This window comes from Lithobates pipiens, unplaced genomic scaffold, assembly GCF_037356315.1.
Source record: "Lithobates pipiens isolate NorthernLeopardFrog02 unplaced genomic scaffold, aLitPip1_a1.2 Scaffold_3, whole genome shotgun sequence".
Classification (NCBI taxonomy): domain Eukaryota; kingdom Metazoa; phylum Chordata; class Amphibia; order Anura; family Ranidae; genus Lithobates; species Lithobates pipiens.
The window spans coordinates 204,249,785-204,267,065 of NW_027507790.1; the positions used below are offsets into that span (position 1 = coordinate 204,249,785).

At 41.6% G+C, this 17,281-nt stretch overlaps 1 protein-coding gene across 1 annotated transcript in view; it reads left to right on the top strand.

Moving 5' to 3' along the window:
• Positions 1-17,281, top strand: part of DHX29 (DExH-box helicase 29) — a 78,132-nt gene that overhangs the window by 56,733 nt on the left and 4,118 nt on the right. Inside the window, exons 18-26 of the mRNA XM_077462722.1 lie at positions 2,406-2,490; positions 4,774-4,862; positions 4,979-5,107; positions 7,999-8,074; positions 8,213-8,437; positions 8,571-8,707; positions 11,123-11,213; positions 13,016-13,312; positions 16,989-17,120. Of these exons, the coding sequence (XP_077318848.1) occupies positions 2,406-2,490; positions 4,774-4,862; positions 4,979-5,107; positions 7,999-8,074; positions 8,213-8,437; positions 8,571-8,707; positions 11,123-11,213; positions 13,016-13,312; positions 16,989-17,120 (1,261 nt within the window). The remainder of the gene's footprint in view (positions 1-2,405; positions 2,491-4,773; positions 4,863-4,978; positions 5,108-7,998; positions 8,075-8,212; positions 8,438-8,570; positions 8,708-11,122; positions 11,214-13,015; positions 13,313-16,988; positions 17,121-17,281) is intronic.

Consider the following 17,281-nt stretch of genomic DNA (forward strand, 5'->3'; position numbering starts at 1 on the left):
AATAAAACATGGAAGCTGATTGGTTTCTGTGCAAAGTTACACCAGATTTTGCACTCTCCAGTTTTAGTAAATAACCCACAGTCTTTCTCCCCCACATCCAATGATGGAACTACATGTCCCACGATCCACTGCACACAATATGTAATGCATGTACTTACATGATGGGATTAAAGTGATACTAACCAGAGACGTGTTATGCACATGATCAGGGTTTTCGTCTGAAAAATCTTGGATGTTTTTTCCGACGGAATTCCGCTCAAGCTTGGCGTGCATATGCACAGTCACACAAAAGCTCTCTGAAACTTTCGACCGTCGGGGTGATGTACAACACTACGGCGAGCATAGAAAATGAAGTTCAATGCTTCTGAGCATGCACAGGAATTTTGTGCATTGGAATTGCTACAGACGTTCGGAATTTCCGATCTGAACTTTTTCAGTCGGAAAAATAGAGAACCTGCTCTCAATCTTTTGCGGACAATTAAAGCCCCGTACACACGATCGGAAATCCCGCCAGCAAAAGTCCGATGGAGCATGCATATGGTCAGAATTTTCCGACCAAAAGCTTGCATCGGACTTTTGCTGGCGGGATTTCCGATCGTGTGTACGGGGCTTTAATTGCCAAAATTCATTCACATAAATCATATATTTCAGGGCACTGTATTTTTTTATGTAAATTCTCTAAGTACCTTTCCTACAGCACTGTTGTGTGGTCACATGATGTTTCCTGTTTGGCATCTGAAGGGAAAGATCTTTGGGAATGAGTTCTATTACTGAGCTGATGTATAATCTCTACTGTTTGAGTCTGTGTCTGGCCAGCCCTGATTGGTGAAGTGCCAGTCGCATGACCAAAAAAACTGTTTCTGAAGAGCAATTCACTTATAAATATTGAAAACTGTTTTAGCACTCCCAATAAATCTTTGTGTATTTTTTGTGAATTAATATGGTGTAGGCAGAGTTTACTGACACTAGCTTTCATTTTGTTCAGACGGCATCTGCATCCAAGGCTCTTTTATTACTTTACAGGTATTATCAATTACATGTGATATATTTTATATTGATTTATATTAAAACAACTCTTTTTTAGTGAATGTAATCATTCGGCATACTATATCCCACCCCCATAGTGTTCAGCAGTAGGAGAACATGGGGGAAGAGAGAGGGAGGGGTGTCATTTACCACTGTATATAAGCCCACATGTGTAACTCTACAGTCAAATGAGCTGTACTGATGTGAAAAAGGAGGAAATGAAGGGTTTGGAAGGGAACTGAAATATGAGCATGCTCAGTAGAAGACACCAGCTGGCCTACATAATCTCAGGCTGTAATGGGGACACGGAGCATATGGGAGGGACAGCTGAAGGCAAGATCAACAAGGTATATTTCACTCTATACATCACAAATGCTTTAGTGGCTTTGTGAGTATGCACACTCTGTTATAGAATGTGTAATGAGAGTTTTTAATGGTCTGGGTTTAAATACACTTTAAAGGGCACTTTTACCCCCTTCCAATTGCGCGATCATGCTACACTGTACCCATATTAAATTCTTGTAATTTTTGTCTCACAAATAGATCTTTATTTTGGTGGTATTCAATAACCGCTGGATTTTTCTATTTGTTTGTCGCACTTATGGGCAATGATAGGCGGCACTAAAGGGCAGGCACTGATGGGCAGCACCGACTTGTATCACTGATGGACATAGATTGGCATCACTGATGGGCTCAAATTGGCATCACTGGTGGGCACAGGCTGGCATCACTGCTGGGCACTGTTGGGGCTGCTCTGTTAATCAGGGCACAGATGATCAGTGCTCCGATTATCTGTACAGGTCTCCCCGTAAGAAAATGCAGCTGATTGGCTCTCCTCTCCTAAAACTCTGTCAGTGTGAGGTGGGGAGAGCCGATAACCGGCATTTCCTTGTTTACATGTGATCAGCTGTGATTTGGACACAGCTGATCACATGGGTAAGGACCCCATCATCAACTCTTTACTGAGATTGGGATTGTGCCATGTCCCAGTGAAACAGCACACCTGTGATCGTCGCGGTGTAGGTGGGAAGGTTACATTTATGTCCTGCCCTGTATGCTGCCTGTGGTTCATAGAGCAGCAGAGTGCATCGTTTTAGTTCCAGGGAGACTACAATGAAACCACAAACATTTTTCAACCTTAGAATCTTCTCATTATTGCCATAGTAAATGAACATTGTTTTGCCCCCACTAACGATTAGAAAATTGAACAAATGTTTATTCAAAACAAAGGAAATTCTATTAGTGTATGGTGAACTTTAGCATAAATGTTAATTCCCTGATGCCATCTCTTCCCTATTATGGAACATAGGCTTGTCTAATAAAACGTCAGAAAAGCATTTCCATTACAGAGAGTCACAGTTTGCTGTTGCTTGTTTCAGGTACAAGCTGATTGCCCTTCATTCCATCCTCTCCAGTCAGGATCAGGCTGAAGCCTTTATACTGCCGCCAGCTGGAACCAGAAAGGTGGGACTGAAACTAGATGCTTCATTTTTTTTTTTTTTACATATGATTATTGTAAAAAGGGTTTGTAATATATACATTGTCTTGTTGCTAAGCAGGTAAATAGGTGCTGTACATTAAATTATTGTGCTGTGCATTAAATTATATAAAAAGGGGGTTTTCCCAGGGAATTTTCCTGCTGCTTCAGATCCCTCCATATAGTTACAAGGAGGAGTCTTAAAATGGGAGTAAATTCCCATCTCTGACTTGTACCTATAGATAAGCCCATAATAAGGCTTACCTATAGGTCAGGGATATGCAATTAGTGGACCTCCAGCTCTTGCAGAACTACAATTCTCATGAGGCATAGCAAGACTCTGACAGCCACAAGCATTACACCCAGAGGCAGTGACATGATGGTACTTGTAGTTTTGCAACAGCTGGAGGTCCGCTAATTGCATTTCCCTGCTATAGGTACTGCAAATATCTCCTAAACATGCACCCTTTATGAGCTATTTACTGTACATGCAGCCAGTGTTGTCACCGCCACATGCGCTCTGATGGAACAGCCATCCAAGCTGCTCCTTCAGTGTCCTGAGCCATAAGCAGCGGCTCCAGTGCGCGCTAGGGTTGCCACATCATCCCTTTAATCCAGGACACATATGAATTAAACAGGTTCTGGGGCTAAATTAATGCAAATAAGGCACCAAGTGCGTTTAATTACCACCTTAATCAGCCACGGAACCTGTGTAATTAATATGTGTCCTGGATTAAAGAGATGATGTGGCAACCTTAGTGCGCATGCGGGGGAGTGACGTCATCGTGGCTCCGGCCACTCACACGAGTCCTCGAGTGCGGAAGGAAGACCGGGTGAAGATGGAAGCCTTCTCAGCGGTGTCAGTGTGATGGGTTTGCGATGGTGACTTTACCTTGCAGGTTGCAAAAAAAAAACACAGTGGGTTTACTACAGCCTTAACCACCTTCCAAATTGCAGCAAGACTGTATCTAACAGTTGATTAAGTGATGGACTGAAAGTGTATTTACACTTTTGCTGCCAAATTGGAATAACACCTACTTTATATTTATTACATGTTCTTATTCATAAAGCATAAAACTGGAATTTTCCCCTACTATGCAGAGAAGGCTGTGCATAGGGGGCTGTGGGGTTAATTTGTATTATAATTAACCCTGTCCGTGCTGGCATGTCTTATTATCTTATGATCTTATTCATAAACTAGGTTTAAACACTGTCTATCCTAACAAAGGGTTAAAGGTCTAGAAACTTCTGCATTCTGTGTTAATTAGGGGAAATTCAGTGAAATTAATTTATCAATTCTGGAGCTGCTGTACATGGCAACCAATGTTTCATTTTCAAAGCATAAAGCGGAACTTCACTCAAAAGGCGGGGGGGGGGGGGGGGTGGGGTGTTTGTACTAGACATGTTCACTGACAAAAATTGTGTTCATTTTCTTTTTCGTTTCATTCGTTTTTTTGCTTTTTTTTAAAAAATTTGGAAATCCGAAAATTCCGATTTTCAAATTTCTGAATTTTCAAATTTCGAATCTTCAAATTCAGAATTTCGGAATTTTAAAATTCAGAATTTCAGAATTTTTGAATTCAGAAATTTCAGAATTTGGAAATTCAGAAATTAGAAAATTTGAAAATCTGAAAAAAGAAAGTTATTATTTCGAATTTTACTGATTTTCTTTCTTTTTTTCAGATTTTCAAATTTTCTAATTTCTGAGTGTCAGTTTTTTTATCATTGCTGATGTCTATACTTTTTTACAGATGTATGTATTTCCTGAAGAAGCTAAGATATAGCGAAACTAGTAGAAATACTTCACCACCTGTACCAGCTTGTCATTGTGAAATGGTTTTATTGTATTAATAAATTGATGTATGTTTTACATATTGGCCTATATAAAGTGTATTTACTACAGTCTTAACATGTACTGTAATAGTCCGCTAGCTCTCCTCTCCTTTTGGTAGCTCTGGTTGGGGACCAGATCTCTAAGTTCATATTCAATATATTTAGGGATGATGGTACAGTATATAATTATTTTTAGTTGTTATAAATTGTGAGGCCATTCATTGTTTCACTCATAGGATCGCAGTCACAAATGGATTCCTCTTCAGACTGTAAAAACTCTTTATTCTTTCCGTTATTTCTCTGGCATGCTTGGGAACCCATGTAAGTTGGGTTTTGTGGAAGTTTATTAAACAGACGAAAGTATAACATGCATTTACTCGGCAGACCGGAGATTTCCCACAGACACCACAAACCTAAAAAACTCTTCTTGATTACAGATTGTACTGGCAACAAATATTGCTGAGACGGGTATCACAATCCCTGATGTGGTGTTTGTCATAGATGCTGGAAAAACAAAAGAAAACAGGTGATGTCTCTAGACCGGATATACTTTTTGGTGTAATACGATTTTTCAACAATATTCAAGTATGCATTTGCTATTCATGTCATCACTGTCATTTTTGCTGTTTTATTGCCTATCAGGTATCACGAGAGCAGTCAGATGAGCTCCTTAGTGGAGACTTTCATAAGTAAAGCCAGTGCACTGCAGCGTCAGGGAAGAGCCGGACGTGTCCAGGAAGGATTCTGCTTCCGGCTGTATACCAAGGAGAAGTAAGTGTCCAGGATGAACTGTGGTTATGGTGTAGGAAAACTGCTCCTAGGATTTGTGCACATTGGTATTCTGTGTCTGTTTTTTTACCACTAAGGCAACAGATTACAGCTGTGAATAAATGTAGGTTTTACTGAATCCTGTAAGAAAATTGTCATTGTACGGGATGAGATCAGTAAATGTTGCCAGCACATCTACATCTTCTGCAATCAGATCATAATTTTTACTGACATTTGTTCAGCGTGTCATACAAAGACTGCCACGTCCGAACTACTAGGGGTCCCTTCATCAGACAAAGTGACATCTAGGTGGTTCCCAAATGTTGCGCTTTCTGTATGATATGCTGAACAAGGTAAAAAGGAGAGGTGCACCAAATTATTTTATTATATCCTGTAACAACACTGAAGAAATTATGCTTTGCTACAATGTAAAGTAGTGAGTGTACAGCTTGTATAACAGTGTAAATTTGCTGTCCCCTCAAAATAACTCAAAAATGTCCAAATAGGGCCCAAAGTGTCAATATTTTGTGTGGCCACCATTATTTTCCAGCACTGGCTTTATCCTCTTGGGCATGGAGTTCACCAGAGCTTCACAAGTTGCCACTGGAGTCCTCTTCCACTCCTCCATGGTGACATCACGGAACTGGTGGATTTTAGAGACCTTGTGCTCCTCCACCTTCTGTTTGAGGAGGGTCCGCAGATGCTCAATAGGTTTTAGATCTGGAGACGTGCTTGGCCAGTCCATCGCCTTTACCCTCAGCTTCTTTAGCAAGGCAGTGGTCGTTTTGGAGGTGTGTTTGGGGTAGTTATCATGTTGGAATACTGCCTGCAGCCCAGTCACCAAAGGCAGGGGATCATGTTCTGCTTCAGTATGTCACAGTACATGTTTGGCATTCATGGTTCCCTCAATGAACTGCAGCTCCCCAGTATCGGCAGCACTCATGCAGCTCCAGACCATGACACTCCCACCACCATGCTTGACTGTAAGCAAGACACACTTATCTTTTTACTCCTCACCTGGTTGCCGCCACACACGCTTGACACCATCTGAACCAAATAAGTTTATCTTAGTCTCATCAGACCACAGGACATGGTTTCAGTAACCCATGTCCTTAGTCTGCTTGTCTTCAGCAAACTATTTTCGGACTTCTTTGTGCATCATCTTTAGAAGAGTCTTCCCTTTGGGACGACAGCCATGTAGACCAATTTGATGTAGTGTGCAGCGTCTGGTCTGAGCACTGACAGGCTGACCCCCCCCCCCCCCCTCCCCTTCAACCTCTGCAGCAATGCTGGCAGCACTTATATGTCTATTTCCCAAAGACAACCTCTGGATATGATGCAGAGAATGTGCACTCAACTTCTTTGGTCAACCATGGTGAGGCCTGTTCTGAGTGGAACAGGAACTGTCCTGTTACACCACTATATGGCCAACGTGCTGTTTCAGGGACTTGGAAATCTTCTTATAGCCTAGGTCATCTTTATGTAGAGTAACATTTCTTTTTTTCAGATCCTCAGAGTTCTTAGCCATCAGGTGCCATGTTGAACTTCCAGTGACCAGTATGAGAGAGTGAGAGCGATGACACCAAATTCTGCCCATTCACACCGAAACCTTGTAACACCAACGAGTCACATGACACCAGAGGGGGAAAATGGATAATTGGGCCCAATTTGTAAATTTCCACTTAGGAGTGTACTCACTTTGGTTGCCAGCAGTGTAGACATTAACCACTTGCTGACTGCTGCACGCCGATATACGTCGGCACAATGGCAGCAATGGGCAAATGGGCGTACCTGTACGACCCCTTTAAGAGCCAGGGATAGCAAGCGTGCGAGGGCTATGTACAGCATGACCGTGCCCACGGGACCGGCGAACTCTATGTACTATGGACTCTATGACCTCATTAGGCGAGTCCCATTGACTCCTGGGATATCTGCATCATCTATCCCAGGAGTCTTCGGGAAGCATAATAATCAAATCCTGTGGTATTTGCAGCCAGGAAATTACGCAATCGGGAGAAGCTAAACGCCATTTGATTGACAGGATGCCATAACAATTGCAATTGCAACGTTGCAAGAACTTTCTCTGCCGCCATTTCTATGGCAACCTGTTATGAAAAAACTGCACCACACAGTGTCATTACTGCGCAGGGACACAACACAGGTCCCAGAAGATTGGCTGGCCAATGGCAGAGCACAGCGCAACATGCGCAGTGCGTGCCCAGCCGTGAAGCCGTAAGTTGTCACGGCCAGGTGCCCACAGTATCAATGGAGGCGATGAGGAGAGGAGCGAGGCTCCGGGCAACCGCATCGCTGGACCAAGGGACAGGTAAATGTCAGTTTATTAAAAGTCAGCAGATATGCTTTTTGCAGCTGCTGACTTTTAATAAACGAAAAAATGGGTGGAACTTTAAAGCCCCATACACACGATCAGAAATTCTGCCAGCAAGAGTCGGATGTCAGCTTTTGGTCAGAAATTCCGACCATGTGTATGCTCCATCGGACTTTTGTTGGCAGAATTCAAGCCAGCAAAAGATTGAGTGCAGGTTCTCTATTTTTCAGTCAGAAATTCTGATCGTTTGTACAAATTCCGACGTGCAAAATTCCTACGCAGTTTCAGAGAACTTCTGTGTGACCGTGTGTATGCAAGCCAAGCTTGAGCGAAATTCCATCGGAAAAACCATCCAAGTTTTTTCGGACGGAAAATCCGCTCGCGTGTACGGGGCATAAGTAACTGTGTTGGCAGTTTTCAGGTTCAGTGACCACAGAAACAGAACTCTCATTAATTGCACAAAGCACCCTTGCATTTGGAACCCTTTTTGTGTATTTCTCCTGGGTTGTTCAGCCTAGCTGTATGGATCAGTTTGTTTTCATTCCCCTGCTTTTGTATCTTGTAGATTTCACAGTTTCATGGATTATTCTGTTCCTGAAATATTACGAGTGCCATTAGAAGAGCTGTGCTTACACATTATGGTAAGATTTGTCTCACATTTATACATATTATTATCTTATCTAGTAGATGCAACGTGCAGATGTTTACTGTAATTGTATACTATTTGCATCTCTTGTTTTTTTTCATATCTGGTCCTGTTCTGTATTTTGCCCTTACAGAAGTGTGATTTTGGCTCCCCTGAAGAGTTCCTTTCTAAAGCATTAGACCCTCCACAGCTCCAAGTCATCAGTAATGCTATGAACCTGCTGCGGAAGATTGGGGCCTGTGAGCTGACTCAGCCAAATCTCACTCCCTTGGGGCAGCATCTGGCCGCACTGCCTGTTAATGTGAAAATTGGAAAAATGCTCATTTTTGGTGCCATTTTTGGCTGCCTTGATGCTGTGGTAAGTATGATTGTTTTTGCTTTTTATAAACGGTTGCAGGCATACAGATTGGCTCATGTAATAACGACCTTGCCTTAGGAATAAATTATACTCAATCTGGTTTTGATTTTGTGATGTGATTGCTCCTCGACAGGCAACTCTGGCTGCTACTATGACTGAAAAGTCTCCATTTGTAACACCTATTGGTAGAAAAGACGAGGCAGACCTTGCAAAATCTTCAATGGCAGTTGCAAACTCTGATCACCTGACCATCTTCAGTGCCTACATGGGGTAAGACATAGGAGGAGGGTTTAAAGAACTCTGTGTGTCATTCACAGATTTTAACCTGTTTGGGAAGACTTATTTAGGTGATAAAATTGTAATTCATGTAGTACGTATGAATGACCAAAAGCAGGATTTGGGATCCTTAAATTGAAGGAAGCCTTGTGTGTTCCAGAAGTAGCAACCAGTTATAGCTACCTGCCCTTGTACTTAAAGTGGCAATATAAAGTGAAGACACCTTGTAGTGTCTTTGTTGGTCTTTAAATTGCATCTATTGCCATAGCCCCGAACTGTCCCTGATTTCGAGGGAGTGTCCCTGATTTGCAGAAATGTCCCTCTGTCCCTCATTCCTCCTCATTTGTCCCCCATTTTGATCTGATCTATATAGTTGTATATAAAATGCACTTTTTGTCTTTCAAAAAGTGTTTCCTGGGCTAAACCTTTCATCTAAATTCTAAGCCCTTGTGGATTTCATTAACTTTTTGTTTTTGTTTAATTTTCCTTTAAGGGGGTGTGGCAGGGGGCATGCCCTATGCCTACATACGGTTGCTAGTAGGTGTCCCTCATTCCCATCCCAAAATGTTGGGAGGTATGTCTGTTGCCCCTACGGAACCCCATGGATTTGAGTACCAGGCAGTACACAGGACCTTCATGTCTGCAGTTTTAGCTTAACCACTTCAGCCCTGGACCATTTTGCTGGCCAAAGACCAGACCACTTTTTGCGATTCGGCACTGCGTCCCTTTAACTGACAATTGCGTGGTCGTGCGACGTGGCTCCCCAACAAAATTGACGTCCTTTTTTTCCCACAAATAGAGCTTTCTTTTGGTGGTATTTGAACACCCATGCGGTTTTTATTTTTTGTGCTATAAACAAAAATAGAGCGACAATTTTGAAAAAAACTCATTATTTTTTACTTTTTGTTATAATAAATATCCCCCAAAAATATATAAAAAAACATTTTTTCCCCTCAGTTTTGGCCGATACGTATTCTTCTACATATTTTTGGTAAAAAAAATCCCAATAAGCTATTATTGATTGGTTTGCACAAAAGTTATAGCATTTACAAAATAGGGGATAGTTTTATGGCATTTTTTATTAATAATTTTTTTTTTACTAGTAATGGCGGCGATCAGCGATTTTTTTTTATTGTGACTGCGACATTATGGCGGACACATCGGACATTTTTGACACATTTTTGGGACCATTGTCATTTATACAGCAATCACTGCTATACAAATGCAGTGATTCCTGTGTAAATGACACTGGCAGTGAAGGGGTTAACCAGTGGGTGGCAGTGTAGGGGTAAAGTGTTCCTAGGGGTGTGTTACTAACTGTGGGGGGCTGGGCTTTCTTTTAGTGAACACTGATCTCTGCTCCAATCACATGGAGCAGAGATCAGCGTCACTTGTTGCTAGGCAGAACGGGGAGATGCTGTTTACAACGGCATCTCCCAGTTCAGCCGCCCCGTGAGGCGATCGTGGGTATGCCCGCGGCGATCGAGTCCGCAGCACCTGCGACCGGACTCATGGGCGCGGCGGCGTGCTCGCGATGGCAGGGCGGAATTTAAGATTGGACGTACCTGTACGCCAATATGCATGCCCGTGTCATTCTGCCGACGTACATCGGTGTGCGCCGGTTGGGAAGAGGTTAAAGAGGAACTGCAGTCTGCTCACATAATTTGTAATAAAAACATATTTGCCATTCTGAAGCTTCCCTCCAACCACTTTGCATATTATTATATATATTCTGTGATTCTGTACTTGCCAAATATGCTGCAGAAATCTCCCTCCACTGAGTCTGTGTGCAGCCATTTTAAATGGGGGCAACTGAAGCTGCTGCCTGTTCACTTCCTGGATTTATACAGACACACCTCCAGCTATGCAGCCCTGCAGCTTTCACTGGCCCTCTTATGACTCATTCCCCCTCCCTTCCTGGCAAAGTTAGAGAGAGAGCTGTGCGTGATGTCATAAGCTTAGGCTAATGGCCAGACAAGAAACAGGAAGTGGGCTGTATAAGGTATTTACTGGCAGAAAAAAAAATGTTTTACTATCTAAAGTTAAAACAACAAGGGCAGAAGATTTCATAGATGGAAAGTTGAAAACAAATGACTGAAGGTCCACTTTAAGCCATGTTTCTTAGCCTTGGTCCTTAGGGACAACTTGCAGTGCACGAATTCTGCAAGAGAACAGGAATAGAAAATCAAAGTTAAGAAATACAGATTTAGATGAAGGTAGTCAATTATCTATCTTCTGCTGGGTAAATATAGAATTTAGTTGTTTCAGGTAGCTGCCTTAGTTTTCCTAAATTGGTTCAACTGTGCAGTAAAGTAGAACATGTAACTGAAATTGACTTATAAAAGTTAAAGTATACATATTATTGCCATTTATATAGACCATTCGATTCAGGCTCTTTTCTCTCTGCAGGTGGAAGAAGATCCGAGCAGAAGAATATGGCTCAGAGATGAATTACTGTAGGAAGAACTTCCTGAACAGAAAGGCTCTTCTAACTATAGAGGTACTGGCACATAATTGCATTCTACAGAGGTTTATTTCCTTTAATTTAAAGCCCAACCGGGCTGCATGGTTACATTTAAACACAGGCAGGCAGAGGCAGGCAGGAGAGGTTCCACCTCTTGCATCATGCTAGGAGGTGCAGCCTGGGGCGGGAGCTTCTCCTGCTTTTGCATTGTCTTTTACACTGTGCAGGACCAAGCTGTCAAATTGACAGCTCAGTCCTACATATTACATAGCTAGGCTGCCACTGATAGCCACCCACACTGCCTTCTGTATAATTCCTGGACTCTCCTTTCATTTCTAGTAGAAAAGAGCTCTCACCAGAAAGTGAAAATGCTTTTTAAATTCCCCAGCGTACATTGCACCTGTTCTTGTTCAAGTCCTTGTTCTTGGTCAAGTTCTGCTTTAGAAATAAAACCAAATATATTTGTCAGTGCTGATTGTAACTGGCAGGAAGGCACAGGGCTCTGTCTGGTAGCTTAGGAGGAGAAGGGGTGGGGGCTGTGCGGGGTCTGTGTGAACTGCCTGTCACTCACCCTCACCTCTGCTCTGTTAAAACTGTTGTTGAATAGCAGTGGTCTTAAGGGGGGCAACACTTCTCAGCAACATCTTCACAGATTTAAGTGGGACCAAGTGTGATGTGCACTGACTCCCTTGGGGGATTAAACAAGTATAGTAGTAGTATAGTAGTAAGCGACCTTAAAATGCCTTTTCCACTTTTGCAGTCAAATTTGAGAAAATCCCACTATATGTTTGTTCTGTGTTCCCATTGACACACATAAAAAAAAAAAAAAAAAAATATATATAGAGAATATTTCTCTCTCTCTCTCTCTCTCTCTAGATATAGATGTATATCTATCTATAGATATATAGATCTTTTTATTTTTATTTTTTTACCTTTTTAGATGTTTCTTAGGAGAAAGTGTCATGGCTGACTGCAAGGATTTCTGAAAAAGTTCAGAGGGGGTCTGTCCTGATAGAAATGCTAAGGATAAGCTTAGTTTCCTCTGATTAACAGCAGAAGGCCAGCTTCTAAATCTTTAACCCTTTGTTAGAGCAGACAGTATTCAGATCTAGCTTACAGCTGATAATGAGATCTGTTAGCAGAGTAGAGACAGGATTAACATGGCAAACACAACCTGGAGTTGTTTGAAAAAGAGCACCTGAAAAGGGTAAACCGCAATTTTCTTTTTAATTTTATAAAGGTTATGCAATGGAAATGAGAACATGTAAAGATATAAAGTAGGTATTCCAATTTGGCTGTAAAAGTGGAAATCAAAGTAATACTAAAGTCCTCATTTTTTTTTTTTTATAACAAACTTGTTATACTTACCTGCTCTATATAATGTTTTGCACATGGCAGCCCAGATCCTCCTCTTTTCGGGTCCCTCTTCGGCCCCTCCCTCCCCTTGAGTGCCCCACAGCAAGCAGCTTGCTATGGGGGCAGCCGAGCCACAGCTCCCTGTGTCCATTCAGACATAGAGCCGTTGCCTGGCCCCCTCTCTTCTCATTGGCTCACTGACTTTGACAGCAGCGGGAGCCAATGGCGCTTTGCTGCTGTCTCAGCCAATAAGGAGGGGAGTCCCGGAAAGCCAAGACTCTAGTGCAACATCACTGGATCGAGATGGGACTCAGGTAAGTGTGAGGGGGGCTGCTGCACACAGAAGGTTTTTTTTCTCTTAATGCCTTTACAACCACTTTAAAGCCCAGGGCCTAAGTGGGGGATCGCTGGGAGATTTCTTGACTTGGATAGATATTATTCTTATTACAGTAACCTGTTTTACATATTTCTTTATTTTTTAGGATGTAAAGCAGGAATTGATTAGACTGGTGAGAGCAGCAGGATTTGATCGTCCTGGATTTGTAGCTCACAAAAGTGGGGACAGACGAGCGCTCTCTACAGAGGAGACATCGCTCATTAAAGCTGTGCTCACCGCTGGACTGTATGATAATGTTGGCAAAATCCTTTTTACAAAGTCTGTGGATCTGTCAGAAAAGCTGGCGTGCATGGTGGAAACCGCACAAGGAAAAGCACAAGTACACCCATCCTCTGTGAACAGGGACTTACAGACCTACGGCTGGCTGCTTTACCAGGAGAAGGTGAGACCTGTTTAATTTGGGCACATGTATAAATTGTCATTTTACCCTTACTAGTGAGAATTACAGCTCACACACTTTGCACAGTTGCATGTTACATTGTGGTGGTGATTTGCACCTGCAGAGATGACGCTGTGGCAAAGGCTGAGAGTTTTCATGAAAGGGCAAGGCTTTGTGATGTCAGGAGTCTGAAACAGTCCAACAACAATGCTTGATTTTTAATGTATACTGATGATCATCAGCTTCATCATGACAGTTGTAAAGGCGTATGTTGCAAATCAAAAAAAAAAAAAATTGGACAGAAACTACAATGTTGCCCACAGCACACAATGGGATATGATCTTTTATTTTCTTGTAAATGGTGTATATTATAAAAGGTATATTCTTATATACAGTTAGATCCTTATATATTTGAAAATGGGCACAAATTTCATACTATTGGCTCTATATGCCACCAGAATAAAATTAAAACAAAACAATCCAAATAAATTTGAAGCTCAGACTTTCAGCTTTAATTCAAGGGGTTTAACATAAATATCAAGTACAAATTTTAGGAACTGCAACCACCATTTTTATACACAGTCCCCCCATTTTCAGGGGCTCAGATGTAATTGGACAAATGAATATAATCATAAATAAAAATGTTAATTTTTAATATTTTGTTTAGAATCCTTTACTGGCAATGACTGCCTGAAGTCTGGAACACATGGACATTACCAGACTGGGCTTCCTCCTTTCTGATGCTTTGCCAGGCTCTAACTGCAGCTGTCTTCAGTTGTTCTTTGTTTGAGACTCTTTCTGCCTTTAGTTTTTCCTCAGCAAGTGAAATAAATGCTCAGTTGGGTTGGGATCAGGTGATTGACTCGGCCATTGCAGGATATTCCACTTCTTTTCCTTCAAAAGCTCCTGGGTTGCTTTTGCAGTGTGTATTGGATCATTGTCCATCTGTACTGTAAAGCATCGTTCAATCAACTTTGCTGCATTTGGCTGAATCTGGACTGACAGTATATCTCTAAACACTGCAGAATTCATCCGGCTGCTTCTGTCTTTTTTCACATCATCCATAAACACCAGGGACCCAGTGCCACTGAAAGCCATGCATGCCCATGCCATCACACTGCCATCACCATGTTTTGCAGATGACGTGTGCTTTGGATCATGAGCAGTTCTAAGCCTTCTCCATACTTTTTTCTTACCATCATTCTGGTACAGAGTAATCTTAGTTTCATCCGTCCAAAGAATGCTTTTCCAGAACTTGTCTGCCTTTTTTAGATGGGAATATTAAGTGCAGATCTAATCCTGTGCAACCTGTTGGCGCTATGTAAATCCTGTATAATAATATAATATTGTGTGTATATACTAGAAAATTCTACAAATATGCAAACAGTAAGTTTAACAAATTGACTGTGCAACTTAAATTAAAGTGCTAGGTGCAAACAGCAATAAATTAATATAAATGCAATTCATAGATTGAAATCCCCAAAAAGTCCATATATGTGAAATGGCATTGTGAATAAATAACCCATGAGGGAAAAAATAAAAAACAGTCCAAACAGGTGAAATTAAATCACAAGTGTTGATTTGGAAATCAGTGTTGAAATTGAAGATATATTGGACCTCTGAAGGATAGGCCACCGTCCAGTAAGAAATCGCCATAGATCGTGTGTGCATCCACCACAGATGAAAAAAAGGATACTCTTACCGGACTCAGTGGACCCAATTCCAGCGGCACGGAGACAAACAGGCATGGAACTGGGAACGTGGTCACTCTCGGGAAACAACATGTGAGGTCAGCTTCCATTTGACCTTGTCACCGGACCCAATCATGGACTCCACCATTCATAAAAGAAAAAGAGCGTCACATAGTGTAAAGCCATCAACTATGGGTTTTATTGTAAAAGGTAGAACACTTACATCAATGATAATATAAACAGGTGAGATAAGTTATGTGATCACAAATATAAGTAGAGCAGTAACATGGAGCAGTTTCATTCAATAGAACATTGTCTTCCTTTTTAGATGTTTTTAGGCAAAGTCTAATCTGGCCTTTCTATTCTTCAAGCCTATGAATGGTTTGCACCTTGTGGTAAACCCTCTGTATTTGCTCTTGTGAAGTCTTCTCTTGATTGTAGACTTTGACAATGATACGCCCGCCTCCTGGAGAGTGTCCTTTACTTGTCTGGATGTTGTGAATGTGTTTTTCTTTACCATAGAGAAGATCCTGCGGTCATCTACCACTGTTGTCTTCTGTGGACGTCCAGGCCTTTATATGTTGCTGAGCTCACCAGTGCGTTCTTATTTCCTCATAATGTACCAAACTGTTGATTTGGTCACTCCTAATGTTGCTGCTATCTCTCGGATGGATTTTTTATTTTTTTTTGCAGCCTTAAAATTAGCCTGTTTCACTTGCATGGACAGCTCCTTTAAACGTATGATGTAGGTTCACAGCAATAGATTCCAAATGCAAATACTAACTTAGAATCAACTCTAGACCTTTTACCTGCTTAATTGATGAAGAAATAATGAAGAAGAAGCCCACACCTGCCCATGAAACAGCTTTTGATTCAATTGTACAATTATTTTTGGTCCCTTGAAAAAAGAGGAGATAGCTATTCTGAAGAGTTGTAATTCCTAAACCCTTCCTCAGATTTGGATGTACACACCCCCAAATTAAACCTGAGAGTGTGCACTTTAAGCCCATATCCATTATATAACTATAGCTGAATATGTTTTGGTAAATGCCTAAAAAACTAAAATTGTGCTTGTGTCCAAATATATATGGACTTAATATGTAGCTTAGTCAAATGACATTGCAGGGTCCTCTTCATCTTTGCCTCTTCTCCAGGCTGGGAGGCGGAACTCCACTTTAAGAAAATGATGTTTAATCTGGAGCTGTCCCCCACAGTACTGCCTAGCCAACAAGACTGAGCACAATACTGTAAGTGCAGGGCTTTGTGTCCCAGGGCATCACTAAGGCACCCTTCATTTACGTTATACTGGTAAAGAGAGTGGCACTAATGTCAAATGTCAACATCACTCTATTCCCCAGTGTGGACCACCCAGTAGGACTCGGCCCCGCCCCCTTCTTCCATGTCAGTGAATTTGATTGACAGCAGTGGGAGCCAATGGCTCCTGCTACTATCAGTCTATCCAATGAGGACCCGAGACATTGGCTGGAGCTGCTGGGCTCATGCTCGTCGCTGGAACGATCGGGTTCAGGTAAGCAAAAGGGGAACAGCTGCAACACAGAAGGTTTTTCACCTTATTGCATAGAATGCATTAAGGTGAAAAACCCTGAGACTTTCAATTATATTTTTTTAATATCACAATATTATGAGCTGTGTTATTTGTAATTATCCACAACAAAATGAGAAAGCAGCTTTCGTTAGTGTACCTTTTTAAAAAGCAGGATTCCTGACAAGGTGTTTTACATATCAATGCTTTTTGTATTTTTGCAGTTTGCAGACCTTTTTGTAATTTGCAGACCTCAGCTTGTCTTTTAGCATGTAGGTTTGTTAATGTACCTGATCTGTCAGCTTGTTTTTTTGTCTCTCTATCATCTGGTTATGTGTGAGAGATTCTTGGAGCACTATCATCATTTTATTCACATGTAAGTAGGAAATGCATTTAACCATACATTATAATGGCAATCATACTAACATCACTGTCCCTTCTGCAGGTTAAATACTCCAAGATCTACCTCAGAGAATCAACACTGGTGTCTCCCTTCCCTATCCTCTTGTTTGGTGGTGATATCGCTGTGCAACATCGGGAGCGTCTTCTGACCGTAGATGATTGGATTCATTTCCAGGTACAGATTTGGAAAATGCCAGGATGTAAAACCATGTCATCTTTTTACATCCTCTTTTCACTTTTTTCACTTTTCATTGACTTTCTGGCCTTACCCACTTTAACCACCTATTACTGGTATGGCAGCCATTATTGTACACATAGGAGTTCCTATGTATGGTG